General features: G+C 48.3%; 1 protein-coding gene across 2 annotated transcripts in view; it reads left to right on the top strand.

Annotated features, from left to right (window-relative positions):
• Positions 1–11,189: 11,189 nt before the first annotated feature.
• LOC124462474 (serine/threonine-protein kinase BRSK2) overlaps positions 11,190–13,280 on the top strand; it is a 113,974-nt gene continuing 111,883 nt past the window's right edge. For both annotated transcript variants that reach the window (XM_047014064.1, XM_047014063.1), the window contains exon 1: positions 11,190–11,511. In XM_047014064.1, coding sequence (XP_046870020.1) covers positions 11,418–11,511 — 94 coding nt within the window. In that variant the 5' untranslated portion in view covers positions 11,190–11,417. The remainder of the gene's footprint in view (positions 11,512–13,280) is intronic.

Below are 13,280 nucleotides of genomic sequence, written 5' to 3'. Positions count from 1 at the left end.
GTTAAAACTCAAACTTGAGATTTTACTGGGGCACAGCAGATTTATACTGGGGCATGTGCCCCAGTAAAAAGGGTCTAACGACGCCCCTGCTGAATACAAAATCAATTTGCAGGGATTAAGAATATTATTCCATGGTTTAAGATTGTAGGTTTACTGCAAACTATGTGTTGAATCCCACCAGTAGGGGGAGCCATTAGAAAGGCAATGATCTCAGAAAAATTGTATTTCTCTCAAGCAAAATGGTCTCACTGAAATGCTGTTTTGTTTGGTTTTCATCTTCAAAGATCAATTACCCCGCATATGTTGGTGATAAAATAGGCATTCTGAAATTCTGCAGGTCTGTGTGGGTCAAGATCCGCTGTTATGGGTCGGGACTGAACAGTTCTGTGTAGACCCCCCCTACAAAAAAGTTAAATCTAACCCTAACCAACCTTAAAAGAAGACAAGGAAAGAGAGCGAGAGAAAATATTAAGGAGGCCTCAGGAGATGCAGTTCAGTGAGGAATCCCCACCTCCACAGAATGTTGAATAGATCAACATGATCGAGACCTCGAGCGCTGTGTGCCCTTGACACATCCTGTAATGGTGGTAATCAGTCTACATAGGGGAACATTACACACACGCTTACTGACAGTGCATGCTTAAACAGCATGCTCAGGAGTGTGTGTCTTTGTGTGTGTGTGTGTTTGTGTGTGGGATTGTGCACTGATGTCTGTGTTTGCTCGTCCGCCTGCGTGTGCTTGAGGGTTTGTACTAATGTGTGTGTATGCAGGCTTGTGTATGTGTGACTGCGACTTACACAGTAGAGAGACAGATTATCCTCCACTTGCTGTGTTTTGACCATGCAACTTCATACATCATATCCTGTTGTTCCGCATCCATCATTCCCAAAAGGACTGCAAACCCCCCCAGAATTTTCCAAAACTTGAAGCATCAACTTCTTATCCTACTCTAACCTCCTCTCGCCAGAGCCTCACTAACACTCTCTCATTGGTCCCCGAAGCCCCCCTCCCTGGACCCCCCACACCCACCTACTCAGTGGAGTAAAGCAGCACCAGTTTGTCATGTAACCCACCTGGCGCTCCACAGGGTCAGCTGCCAACACTATGTTATTGCACAGGGCATTGGGACCTGTGTAAGCTGTGGGCGATGTCCTACCTGCCCTCGTTGCCTAATGGAAGAACGGAAGGAAATCAAATCACCCGGCCCCAGACGACGTCCTGCTGCCTGGGTTAGAAATAGAACCGAGCAGGAGAAAGGCCTTGGAATACAACCACATCAATCACTACCGGGTTCTGCAGGGACATAAAGTACTCGGAACATTCTCACAACATGGTCCAGACACTTGCTGGGTTTGCTTCAGTCCACCTCTTCTCACCCCACCCCCCAACCAGCAGACTATCCACGCACCCCAAAAAACAATCTCAAGTTCGAAAACAAAGCCTCTCTTAAAAATTTCTTTCTATTTTTGTCCCCTAACCTATTTTGAGCTCTTGGCGAGCCCTCCAACCACCATCAAACCTTCTTCTCATCCCTTTCTCCTTCTGACCCTCTTCATCCTGTCATCTTCCTCCTCCTCTCTTCCTAGCTCTCCTCTCCTTTGGATTCTCCTGTTCTCCTTCTCTGTCTGCTCCTCCTCAACCTCTCCTCCCTTTTCTTCATTTCTCCCCCTCCTCCCCCTGTCCTTCTCTCCTCTCTTCCTTTCCTCCTTTTTCCTCATTTTTCTTCCTCCTCCTCCTCTTCATCCTTCTCCTCCTCCTCCTTTTCTTCTTGTCCTACACGCCTCCTCTCCTCCTTCCCTCCTGTTCTGCAGCTCAAGGGTCCTGGAATCTCTCCATGCCTTCCTTCTGTACTCTCATGATAAAGTTCCTAGTGGAGTTCCTTCATTAGCCACCCACAGGCAGATTAACCACAACAATAATAGCCCAATCAGCAGCAATTAAAAACTGATAAGACCAGGACTAGCTTGGATAGGGGGGCTGTGTGTGTGTGTGTGTGTGTGTGTGTGAGGGTGGGGAGCCAGTGATTGGGAGCTAGGGGCGACTGGTGCTGTGTTGGGAAGGGGGTTAGAGAGAGGAATGGAGGATCGAGGGTGTTCGTATCCTGCTGTGGAGTGCACAAAGACTGCATCAACATAGATGATTCAGAGGGTGCGTGTATGTGTGTGTGTGTTGCTAGTATCACACCAGTCACTATCTGCTCATTAGACCCATTGTTGTTATCCAAAGTGAAATCTATCACCGTTCCCGAGGTACTCATCAGGTACTAATTGAAAGGTGACATCATAAGTGTGCGTTCCAAGTCCCTGTCTTAAAGGAGACCATTTGCAGATGAATGAAGCCTGATCAGACACACAATCATCCACTCAGGCTCCACGTTCACGCTGTGGAATCTGATCTCTGGACACTGGAGACCCACCCAGGGACCCATCTCTGTTTTATGATGATTCTTTGAGCAGCTCTTGTAATTACGATCACTCTGGCATCAGTGTTTGTGTGTTTGAGTTGTTTGTTTGTTTGTTTGTTTGTGTGTTTGTGTGCCCGCCATCTTGCCACTGGCCTGCCATTGTTCCGGCAGCCAGATGAAAATGAGAGCAGGCGGATGGTAGATAAGAGCCAGCCTGCAGGTATGCTGGAATTTGCCAGGTATGAGCTTGAGAACAGCTGTGTGGAAATCACACCCACACACACACGCACATGCATTCATGCACACACACATAGATTGGTGTTTTCATGTGAGATCAGAGACCTTGGAAGCTGTTCACAGTTAAGCCATAGAGAGAGAGGTCTGTTAATCTCCCTCTTCCAGATTTCCTTCAGACTGCAAAAGGTTGCTGTAAAAAAGGTGTTTTCATATGTATGTGCGATGTGTTCTAAAAACCTATAGGATACCCAGTCTCCCAACCACCAGTATAGGAACACCCATATATACAGACCCAGAGTTTTGATGTAGTCACACCACTGAGATCAACCCCCAGCTGGCTGTGTGAAGATCCCGCGGCCCCTGGTGCAGCATGGCAGCACGAGGACTCCAGCATCACACTGGGACTGCAGCATTCTCCCTAGCCCAGGGTAACTCCTCCACCTGGGACATGGAGTGTGAGTGATTGGATTTGCGAGAAAGAATAAGGTTAATTGAAGTTGTTGAAGTGAAAATAATTCCCTCAGGGGGCCAAATGTAGGTGGGGGGGCCGTTCCTGGACAGTGGGGGAGATGGAGAGGGGGGGGGGGGGGGGGGGGGGGGAGGAAAGCGAGGGATGATATGGGGGTGTGGAGGACAGTATGAGGCATTGGAGGAAGGTTTGGTGGCATTGAGACATGAATGAATGGAATGGCTCCATGTCTCTAAAGGTCAGATGTGCCTGTCCTTTCTTCCCTCCCTCGCAGCACTCCCACTGCTTCTCTCTCTTTCAACCAGGTTGGATCCCACTCGTCCCCCTCTCCCCTCCTCTTCTCTCTACCTGCCACGACCAGCCACAGATGGTTATCTTTCCCTCTCTCCTCCTCCTCCTCCTACTGCTGGAGGATTCTCAATCTTTCTCTTCGACAGGTCTCTCTCTCTCTTTCTCTCTCTCTCTCTCTCTCTCTCTCTCTCTCTCTCTCTCTCTCTCTCTCTCCTTCCCTCTCTCTCTTTCACTGCCTTGTTCTATCCTATTTTCTTCCCTCCCTCCTTCCCTCCATCTCTCTCTGGCCTTTCCCCTATCCTCCCATCCCAGCTTCTATTTCACAGATGACAGGCTTCATGTGTGTAACTCAGCAGATGCCAGGGTGGAGTGCCTGACCAACTGTTTTAACTCCAATCAGACTTTATTGCTCTCCGGAGGACCAGAGCGACACCCCCTGCCGGCATGACATTTTCCCTGCTTTCGGAGGGAGGTGTGTGGGCGAGAGAGGAGGATGGGAGGGGAAAAGAGGGATGGAGGAATGGGTGTGTGTACATGTGTGTGTGTGTGTAAAAGGGGGTGTTGGCCCAGGCAGGGGGCTGATAGGAAAAAGTGGACAGTCGTTACCCCCTGTGCCTGGTGAGGAGCCATCCAAACCGTTGGTTTTAATCAGCCTGGCCATGTGTGTGTGTGTCAACGTGTGCTCTGTGTGTGTGTGTGTCCCAGTGTGTGTGTCTGAGTGTGCGGAGAGGGTTTGAGTCTAGAGGGATGGACGTGGAAACAGTAATTGTGTGTGTGGGGTGTGTGTGCATGCTGGTGTGTGTGTGTCTGTGTGTGTGTCTGTGTGTGTGGGGCAGGCCAGTGTCAGCAGGGATGGAGATGTCGGCGGTAATGCATCTGCCACAGTCCCTCCCTGCCGACAGCTCCAGCCACCCCTGCATCACACTCGTCTGTCGCCTCCTTCCCCCTCCCCATCCATCTCTCCCTCTCTCTTACATCCTTCCCTCCCCACCTCCTCCTCTCTTTCTCTCTCTCTCTCTCTCTCTCTCTCTCTCTCTCTCTCTCTCTCTCTCTCTCTCTCTCTCTCTCTCTCTCTCTCTCTCTCTCTCTCTCTCTCTCTCTATCTCTCTCTCTCCCCCCCTCTCTCTCATCCTCCCTCCCTCCCTCCCTTTGAGCCAGAGACAAAAGGACCAAGGCCACAGCAAATGACTGCAGCCGTACATTTAAACTGGGATTCACATAAATCCATTCTTGTCATGGCCATAACCAGAGTACCAAAGTTGCAGTGTTTGGTGGTCCAACTTTCCAGCCATCACCTGACCATCACTAAAAGCATTACAGCTGCAGTATGTAATAATATAAAATCATTTTAAATAGGAGAAATAGAACCCCCAATTATTGCCAGAATTTTCACATTTTCCTCCAAATCGCTTGTGTCACAGTGGTTTGACAATATAAACAAGGAAGCAAAGGTTGCCTCACCAAAGGCAAATGGCTGGAAACAGGATTGCTGGAACACAATGGGCTGGAATGTAACGTTACACTCCAAAAATGCTACGTTTACTTTCCACTGGAACTGAGATGTTTGTGTTGTTCTCAAAGGGCACTCTCTCAACATGTTTACAAGGGACAACACTTTATACCGAAAAAATCTAATCTATTGCAACTTTCATATATCTTAGCAATAATACATGGTGTGCCTCAGGAATTCCCTGTCTGTATTCCTGCTAATACTGTTGTGAATTCCATCATGGTCCAGGATCAGATGCCCGCAATCCTGACGTCATCTCTGGTACCTGAGCGTTGTACCACAATCTGAGTCTGTCTGCGGAGGGATGTATGGGGCTGTACAAATACATTTGATTGAGTGATTGACTGTGGAGTACACCAGAGAGCAGAGGGACATTGTGTATGGGGTGAGGGGGCATGGCTGCAGGACATCCATGGGACCGTGTGAAACATCTTGTTTCTGATCAGGTTTGCTGCAACAGCTACGCAGAGGTGAAGTCACCTTGACCATGCTCATGTGTTCAGAGGTGTGGTCATTTCACAGCTCCCCCTCCCAGGCATGAGCACGCACGCATACACACTCACGTACACACACACGCAGCCATGTATTTAGTCATACACACACACACACTCACACTCAAACACGCACCATAGTGGGCACACACTCGCACACACAGAATTCCTGTTCACTTGGCTTTGTTACAGGGAAAGAGAGGATGACATTGCCAGGAGCCCCTTTCCAATTGGCCAGAGAGCTGAGCCTGCCTTGGAGTGCGTGAGGCCTTTTCAAGGGCAACTGCTTTGTACTCAGACTGTGTAGGACACGCAATCACAGAGAGGTCACCTATGTTGCTCGCCAGCCACACATGCTGCTGCCTCATCAGACTCTGGGCCTGACTGAATGGCTGGCTGGGTTTAATGGGTTTAAGGTGTAATGAATTGCATTATTATGACACTGGAGCTCAACCCGATTCTAAGAACGGGTTAGTCCTGAGGTAAATGTGTGCAGAAGCAGCCGCCTCTGGATAGATGCTGCAACTCTAGATGCTTGAGGGAGAGTGCTGAGATCTCAACGATGGCATGGTCTCAAATCTCAGACATTCCTGCTTATCCTGTGGTTAGGTTCTAAATAGCGGGGCTTTAATTGTGTCCGTGATTATGTGGACTCTAATATGGTCAATGAAGTCCTTCACGCTGCTTGCAGCACCACTAACTTTGGCTCTGTAATTACTCAGGCGCACCCAGCCAAACTAATTACACACACCAGCGCTAAGCTCTCCAAATGATTGCCAACAATTTGCTTCTTATACTCCAATTATTTCCATAGTAATCACCACAGGTCCTGATTAATGAGTGAACACGTAGTTTATGTTTGTAAGTAAGTAAGTAAAATTTGTTTTTACAGCGCTTTTCACAGACAGGGTCACAAAGTGCTTTACAATGTACATTGTCAATATAACATAAAAGTCTAACAATAAACAATAAAATAAATAAAACCAGATACAAATTATCAATAGACCAAAGACAGAGATTACTCAAAAGCTAACCTGAACAAGTGAGTCTTCACTTGTCCCTTAAAACCCTCAACATTTTCAGCAAATCTAATGCTGGTTGGCGAAGCATTCCAGAGTCTGGGTGCCATAGCGGCAAAAGCTCTATCCCCACATGTCTTCAGACGAGTGTGTGGCGTGGATGATGCATGTGTGCTTGTGTGCCTGTGACCCCCCCTCCCCCCCTTTCTGTGTTGTGTGTGTCTTAATTGTCTAAAATGCCAAATCCAAAATGTTATTCGAGTAGTTTGTTAAAGCTGGGGTGTGCTGTGCAGTGCAGGGGTTCCTGTCTCCAATACAAGGCGTGTTGCTAGGTGGAGAACTATCCAGTTCAGATCCTAGTACAAGGGTTGTGGGTCAATGCATGTTTCTCTCAGTAGGTGGCTACTGCAAGCCGTGTATACCTGGTTTTCTGCCATATAAACAGTTTAGCTGCAGCACTGTCCTGATTGATGGAGGCTTAGCAATAAAACTAAAGGTTTTATACAAATAATAGTTGTTTTCTTTTACTGTAAGTCAACAGTGTGTGTTGTTTAAATGTTTAACCAACAGAGGGCAGTGGAGTTACAGCTGTGCCTCTTCAGAGCTGTGAGTGTGCGTATGTGTGTTGTAATTCATTTTCCTTGTGTAGTCTCACTTGTGTGTTAATACCTGTGTTGCATGTGTGTTTGATTTGAAGTGATCTATTATTGTTGTCTGCAGCCATAGTATTTGTGTGCATGTGAGGGTCTTGTAAAACTGGATGGAAATGCCTTGCAGCTATTCAGTTAGGAATGTGTTGCCATACCATCACTAAGGGTACGCGTAGACTAATCTCTCTCTCTCTCTCTCCTCTCTCTCTCTCTCTCTCTCTCTCTCTCTCTCTCTCCTCTTCTCTCCCTCTCTCTCTCGTCTCTCTCTCTCTCTCTCTCTCTCTCTTCTCTCTCTCTCTCTCTCTCTCTCTCTCTCTCTCTCTTCTCTCTCTCTCTCTCTCTCTCTCTCTCTCTCTCTTCTCTTTCTTTCTTTCTCTCTTTCTTTCTTTCTCTCTCTCTCTCTCTCTCTCTCTCTCTCTCTCTCTCTCTCTCTCTCTCTCTCTCTCTCTCTCACTCTTTTTTCTCTCTCTCTCTCTCTCTCTCTCTCTCTCTCTCTCTCCTCTCTCTCGCTCTCTCTCTCTCTCTCTGTCTCTCTCCCTCTCTCTCCCTCTCTCTTTTTTCTCTCTCTCGTTCTATCTTTCTCTCACATACAACCCCCCCCCCCCCCCACACACACACACACACAGGAGATTGAAATAAGAGCCAACTAGATTCATCCTGTCTGTCTAGTTATTATTTCTTAGTGTGGGGGATCTCTACCAGCTGACCTGCTTGGGTTTTTCCCAGGCTTCCCCCTCCTGTGAGGGCCTCCGAGGGGGATGTTGGGGGTGGGAGAGGCTCCTGGTTGGAAATCTTCTGGGAGGTGGTTTGTGCCATTTTCATAAACTGATCAAATCTCTCTCTGTGGGTTTTATTCTTTCTGGTCTCCGTGGGACCGAGCCCTCGTCCCTCGCGATCTCTCTCTCTTCCTCTTTCCCTCTTGCCCTCTTTCTCCCGCTCTCTCCCTCCTTCTGGCCCTCCCTCCTGGTCTTCTCCAAGCCCCTCTTTGGCTGTGCCACTTCCAAACTCTCCGGCCCAACAGGTGATAAATGAACGTCATGGCTGACAGGTAAAGGTCTGTTCATCCCTCCATCATCCACCATCCCTCTGTCTTCCTTCTCTCTGCCCTCCAGCCCATAAACGTTTACAGATGGACTGTAATAGTCTCTCCTCTGTCTGACCACCACACGCTCATTAATCTAGACCCAGCAAGCTGGCCAACCACATCCAGCCCAGCCAACAGCCCTCACTCAGCAAGCTAGACATAACCAGTCTGTAACTGGTGAGCTGGAGCGTGTGTGTGTGTGTGTGGTGTGTGAACTTTGTGTATGTGTTGTCGTTGTATCAACAGCTGTTTGACCTTTTTGGAAAATGATGGTCCCAAGGAGAATACTTGCCATTGCTTGTCTTTGTGTGTGTCTGTGTGTGTGTGTGCGTAAGAGAGAGAGGGAGGGAGCGAGAAGGAGATAAGGATATATGTGTTGATAGGACGTGCTGCTCCAGAACCTGTTTTGCAGTCTGACCCCGTGTGCAGAGTGTGTACGATGAAGATGTAACTCCTCTCATTATCTGGGCTGGAGTGATATTAAGGCGCCTGGCATCCCACTCCACGCTCTCATATCCAGAGGTCATTGGATGCTTGCCACGCGTCATGCATGTTTCATTTCCTCTCTAGTCTCCCTTTCTCTTACCCTCTTCCTCTCTTTGTCTCTGTCTCCCCCCTTTTTGGCTCCACCCTCTCATCTTTCTCCCCCTGCCCTCCCCTTTTTTGCCCCCACCCGCCCCTCTCCCTCTACTTCTCTCTGCTGTTCTTTGTCACCCCTCTCCCCCTCTGTCTACCCATCATTGCCTCCCTCTCTCTTTCTCTCCCTCCCTCCCTCCCCGCCGATATTGGCCTATCTCCCCCTATTTCTCTCTCCCTCTCCACTTTTATCTGCACCCTTCTCTCTCCCTTCATCGCTGTCCATCCATCCCCATTTGCACGTCAGTCGGAAGCCCCATATGTGAATGCTGTTCATGCACGGTGTAACCCTCCTCCCATAGTGGACATGGAGCTGGGCGGGTCACCCCTTCCCTGGGAGCAAGCTCACTGAAGGCTCTGCAGAACATCAGGCCAACATGTGAGGTACATATTAGGTGGACCAAGGGAAGCTCGGTCACGCCTGTGAAACAGGCTGGGGACAGGGAGAAAGCCCACTGCGGAGGTCACTGTGCCCGGACAACCTTGACTACATAGATTAGGTGTGTGAAGGTGTCCAGCTGAAACAACAGCACACACACTGTGAGCCAGGGAACGCTTGAAACAGTCCAGATAATCATGCTCTGTATCCCAGAAGTTTCTGAACGTACAGTATGTCTTTAATATGAGAAATGAGGTTCGTAGAGGCGTACAGCACTAATAAACAAGAAATAGGGGAATTGAGTTGACAAGATCTGTTTGGTGCTGTAAACTGGGAATTGCAAGTAAACAGATCCTCACAGACCCACACTCACACAGACACACAAACCTGCAAACGCACACACACACACACACACACACACACACACACACACACACACACACACACACACACACACACACAAACACAAACATTAATTCTGCTGCAGTTGAGAGGGAATGATATCCTTGGAAAGAAGGGAAGAGGGGATGGAGGGAAGAAGAGAGGTGCAGGAAGGGGGATTAAAAAACTCCGGGTACAGATGTTTCTGGAAACTTCAAAGCATTGAGAGTGTCAGAGCTGGGCCATGCATTATTGAAATGACACCCACCAGCCACCTGGCTCTGACATCACATGCTCTACCCCTCCACCTGGTCCTGGCTCTGCTCAGAGTCCACCCCGCCACAGGAACACCTGGCCAATCACCAACCCCCCTGGGATGATTGGCATGTGTGGACCCTCCCCCTGACCAGGCATGTGTTATTCCACTGAGGATGCAGGTCAGGGTCAGGCTGCTCAGACAGAGATGTCCACTAGAGGAAAAAACACAGGCCTTCAATAGAGGGTATTGATTTTAATGAGAAGGTTCTCAACGTTTAAACCTGCATTTTCTTGTACGAGACAATTCCAAGTCAGATAACTGCACACACAACATGTGTTTATTTGTGGATTGTTGATTGAATTTAAATACAGTTATGGTATAATGTTGTTTTATCTTGCATGCCCGGGGACAACATATGCAAATAAACTGTAACGTTTGTTGCAATAAGATTATGGAGTTGCTCTTTATCTCATAAATGATAATATTGAATTTGTGAAGTTAACAAAATCGAACTGCAAAAAGTGATAACAATATGATATGGGCCATGCAGCTCTAGCTGTTTCAGCTTCCCATGACATTGTACTGTCAGTGTTGACGTCAATTTCCCTGTCAGTCGTGTGGTGCCCGCATGCTCAGAAGGACCATGTTCCTTCCGGGGATTGGAGGGCACCTTTGGGGAGTGATGCTGTGGCTCCTGGCGTACTGACAGTATGACAAGAAGATGTTGTTTCATTAGGGGAAGGGAGGTGAAATCAAGGTGTCTTTCTGCAGACAGACACATAATCAGACTTCCGTTCTCTGTCGTTTCTTTCCTCTTCTGACAGCACTCTAGTGCAAGCATACTGTGCTTTTAGGTTGGAAGAATGCTGTGTGTGTGTGTGTGTGTTGCTGTCAGACTTGGGAAAGCATGACATTGGACAGGCTTCCCCTGATACCTGTACCCTTGCTGTGAGTAAGACAGGCTTCAGCCCGAGCCACAGTCACAAGTCTCAGACCACTGGGGTGTGAAATGAACCTTAGAGTTAACGCACACACACACATGCCATGTACGTACTTCAGCCACACACACACTCACATACACACTCACACACAAAGGCTGTAGGATATTTCGGTCCAAAGTCTTTTAAAATCTCATATGAACTGAGCAGCCCGTGGAGGAAGAATAGTAACTTCCCATACTTTCGACCAAAAAGAAGTTGCTCCAGCAACAAGCTGGGGTGTTGCCACACTAATTTTGTGCTTGCTGTTTGGCTGCATTCACCGTCCGTCATTCTTAGGCTCTGAAGTCCTTGAGCCTCTATAGTGCCTCCATAGGCCAACCGAAGAAGTGCAGGCTCACCAACAATGATATTCGGTTCCTGAAGCACTTGCGGTTCATCTGCAGCAAACGGAGAAGAGAGGGGTAGAGAGAATCGTACCTTCTCCAACAGCGTGTGAGGGAGAGTCAGAGAGAAAGAGAGAGAGAGAGGAGAGCGAGCACCTAAGAGAACGACTGAGAAAGATAGCGACGGGAGGAGGCAATAGGGCTGTGGAGTAAAAACAACGGCTGGACCTTCATATAGACGCAACTGCGCCTCTGACAAAGTCTCTGTTTCCACACATCAACATGTCATCGTCTGGAAAAGACAACAGCGGTGCCCAACATGCCAATTACGTGGGACCCTACCGCTTGGAAAAGACGCTCGGAAAAGGACAGACAGGTTTGTCGGCTTTCCATACTGCATCCCCTGTCGCCTTTAATTGCATAATCAGAGCCTCATTCGGACGGGTGTGCAGCGAGTTCTCATTTAACCGGATTGCGTTTGAAAGGACAAAAAGTGCATGTTATGTCCAAGTCCACCTGTCATAGGTCATGAATGTGGCATTTGTTTGTTCTAACCCGCACATGCACAGGCTGTGCCAGAGCGGTCAGTGGGACGGGGGATGCTGCTTGGAGGTTTTGTCTTGTGTGATACCTTTATTTGGGGTTGGGTGTGTGTGTGTTGCCTATCCAACGTCCACACAATGCAACTGTCGATAGTGAAAAGGTGTGCGTGTGTGTACGGTCGGTATGTGGGTTTCATGAAAAATGAACTTATCCGCCGCGTCCATCTCGCCTAGTCTTCTATAGTCGCTGATGTCCTGTGGTTTGAGCAGAACGCTAATCCTGATTTACCAGGATGACACATGATCTATTCTGGTCTGCAGCGTGCTCACGGAGCCGCCACACGCTGACTGGACCTCACCTCAATTTACCAATAACATTATGAGCATGACTGGGCAGCTGTGGGCATTTAGAAAGACCCCACAGAATTGGAAGTGGAAAAATTAAATATATCTATTAGCACAATTCAATTCAGTAAGCGTAGGCTAACTGACATTTTGCAGTCAGGATTAAAACTGAATTCTGTGGTTGTCAAGTTTCTATATGGGCTGTAACTTAAATGAATAACTTACAATTAGAAATATTGGCTGTTTGTTGAATCAAACGTTATTGAGCCTTAGACATTCAAGTGGTATGATACTCATGTCAACATCTCACAGTCACCTTTAGCCACACAGGCACTGTCCAGTAAGCTTGAGAGGCTGTATTGTCTGTGGTCAGTCGATGAGTGTGTTTGGGAGTGTGTAGCCAGAGCAGCAGGCAGAGAAACAGCTCCCGTGGCTGCTCTGGAGCAGAGGAGTGATGCAACCTCTCTCTGTGCTCGCTGCCCCCGAAAAGGAGAGTACCCTCCTCTGCACAGAGATTTTCAGCCATCTGTTGTCTAAAACGGCTACAAAAGGCGCTACTTCCCCTACCCAGTCCAGCTGGTCATGCTGGTTTGTGTGTGTGTGTGCGTGTGTTTGTGTGTGTGTTTTTGTGTGTGAATGATTTGAGATAAAGCAGAATGCTACTCGTTTCACGAGATGTTGTGCAGTGCATCCTTCTAGGTCTCATCAGAAGCTGTGAAGTTGTAAACATATTGACACATCTGTTCTTTGTGTGTGTGTGCATGTGTGTGTAGATTCAAAAAAGGGGGTGAACGAGCTGGGATGGAAAGGGTCCAAATGAAAAATAGATGTGGGCTGAGACAGAAAGAGAGAGAGAGAGGGTGGAAGGGAGGGAGAGGGAGAGAGAAAAGGGGAACGGGAGGAAGAGGGAGAGTCCGAGGAGCACAGAGGGGAGGAGTCCGGTACATATTGCACTAGCAACCTCAGCTATGCTGGAAGACATCCTGGGCGATCTCTCGCCGTCCCCTCCTCATCCATGTTTTGTCAGGGATGTTTACCCCAGGCTCTGGCACATGACGCTGGGTCAGCCAGCCCTCCCAGCCCATCACTTTGCTAACGTGCGTTGTTTACTGTGGGAAACACCTCTGTGTTTGTTCGCAGGCACTCGAAATATGTAGTACATCTTCTATGAGTTCACAGCTTATGTGGGTTCAATAGTGATTGTTTTTGTGTGCCCAGTGGGACTGGACAGCACTGTTTAGTTAGTCCAGCCATTGCA

The sequence above is a fragment of the Hypomesus transpacificus genome, unplaced genomic scaffold (genome assembly GCF_021917145.1).
Source record: "Hypomesus transpacificus isolate Combined female unplaced genomic scaffold, fHypTra1 scaffold_218, whole genome shotgun sequence".
NCBI lineage: Eukaryota > Metazoa > Chordata > Actinopteri > Osmeriformes > Osmeridae > Hypomesus > Hypomesus transpacificus.
The sequence above is the reverse complement of the archived record's forward strand: the minus strand, read 5'-3'. Positions and strand labels throughout refer to the sequence as shown.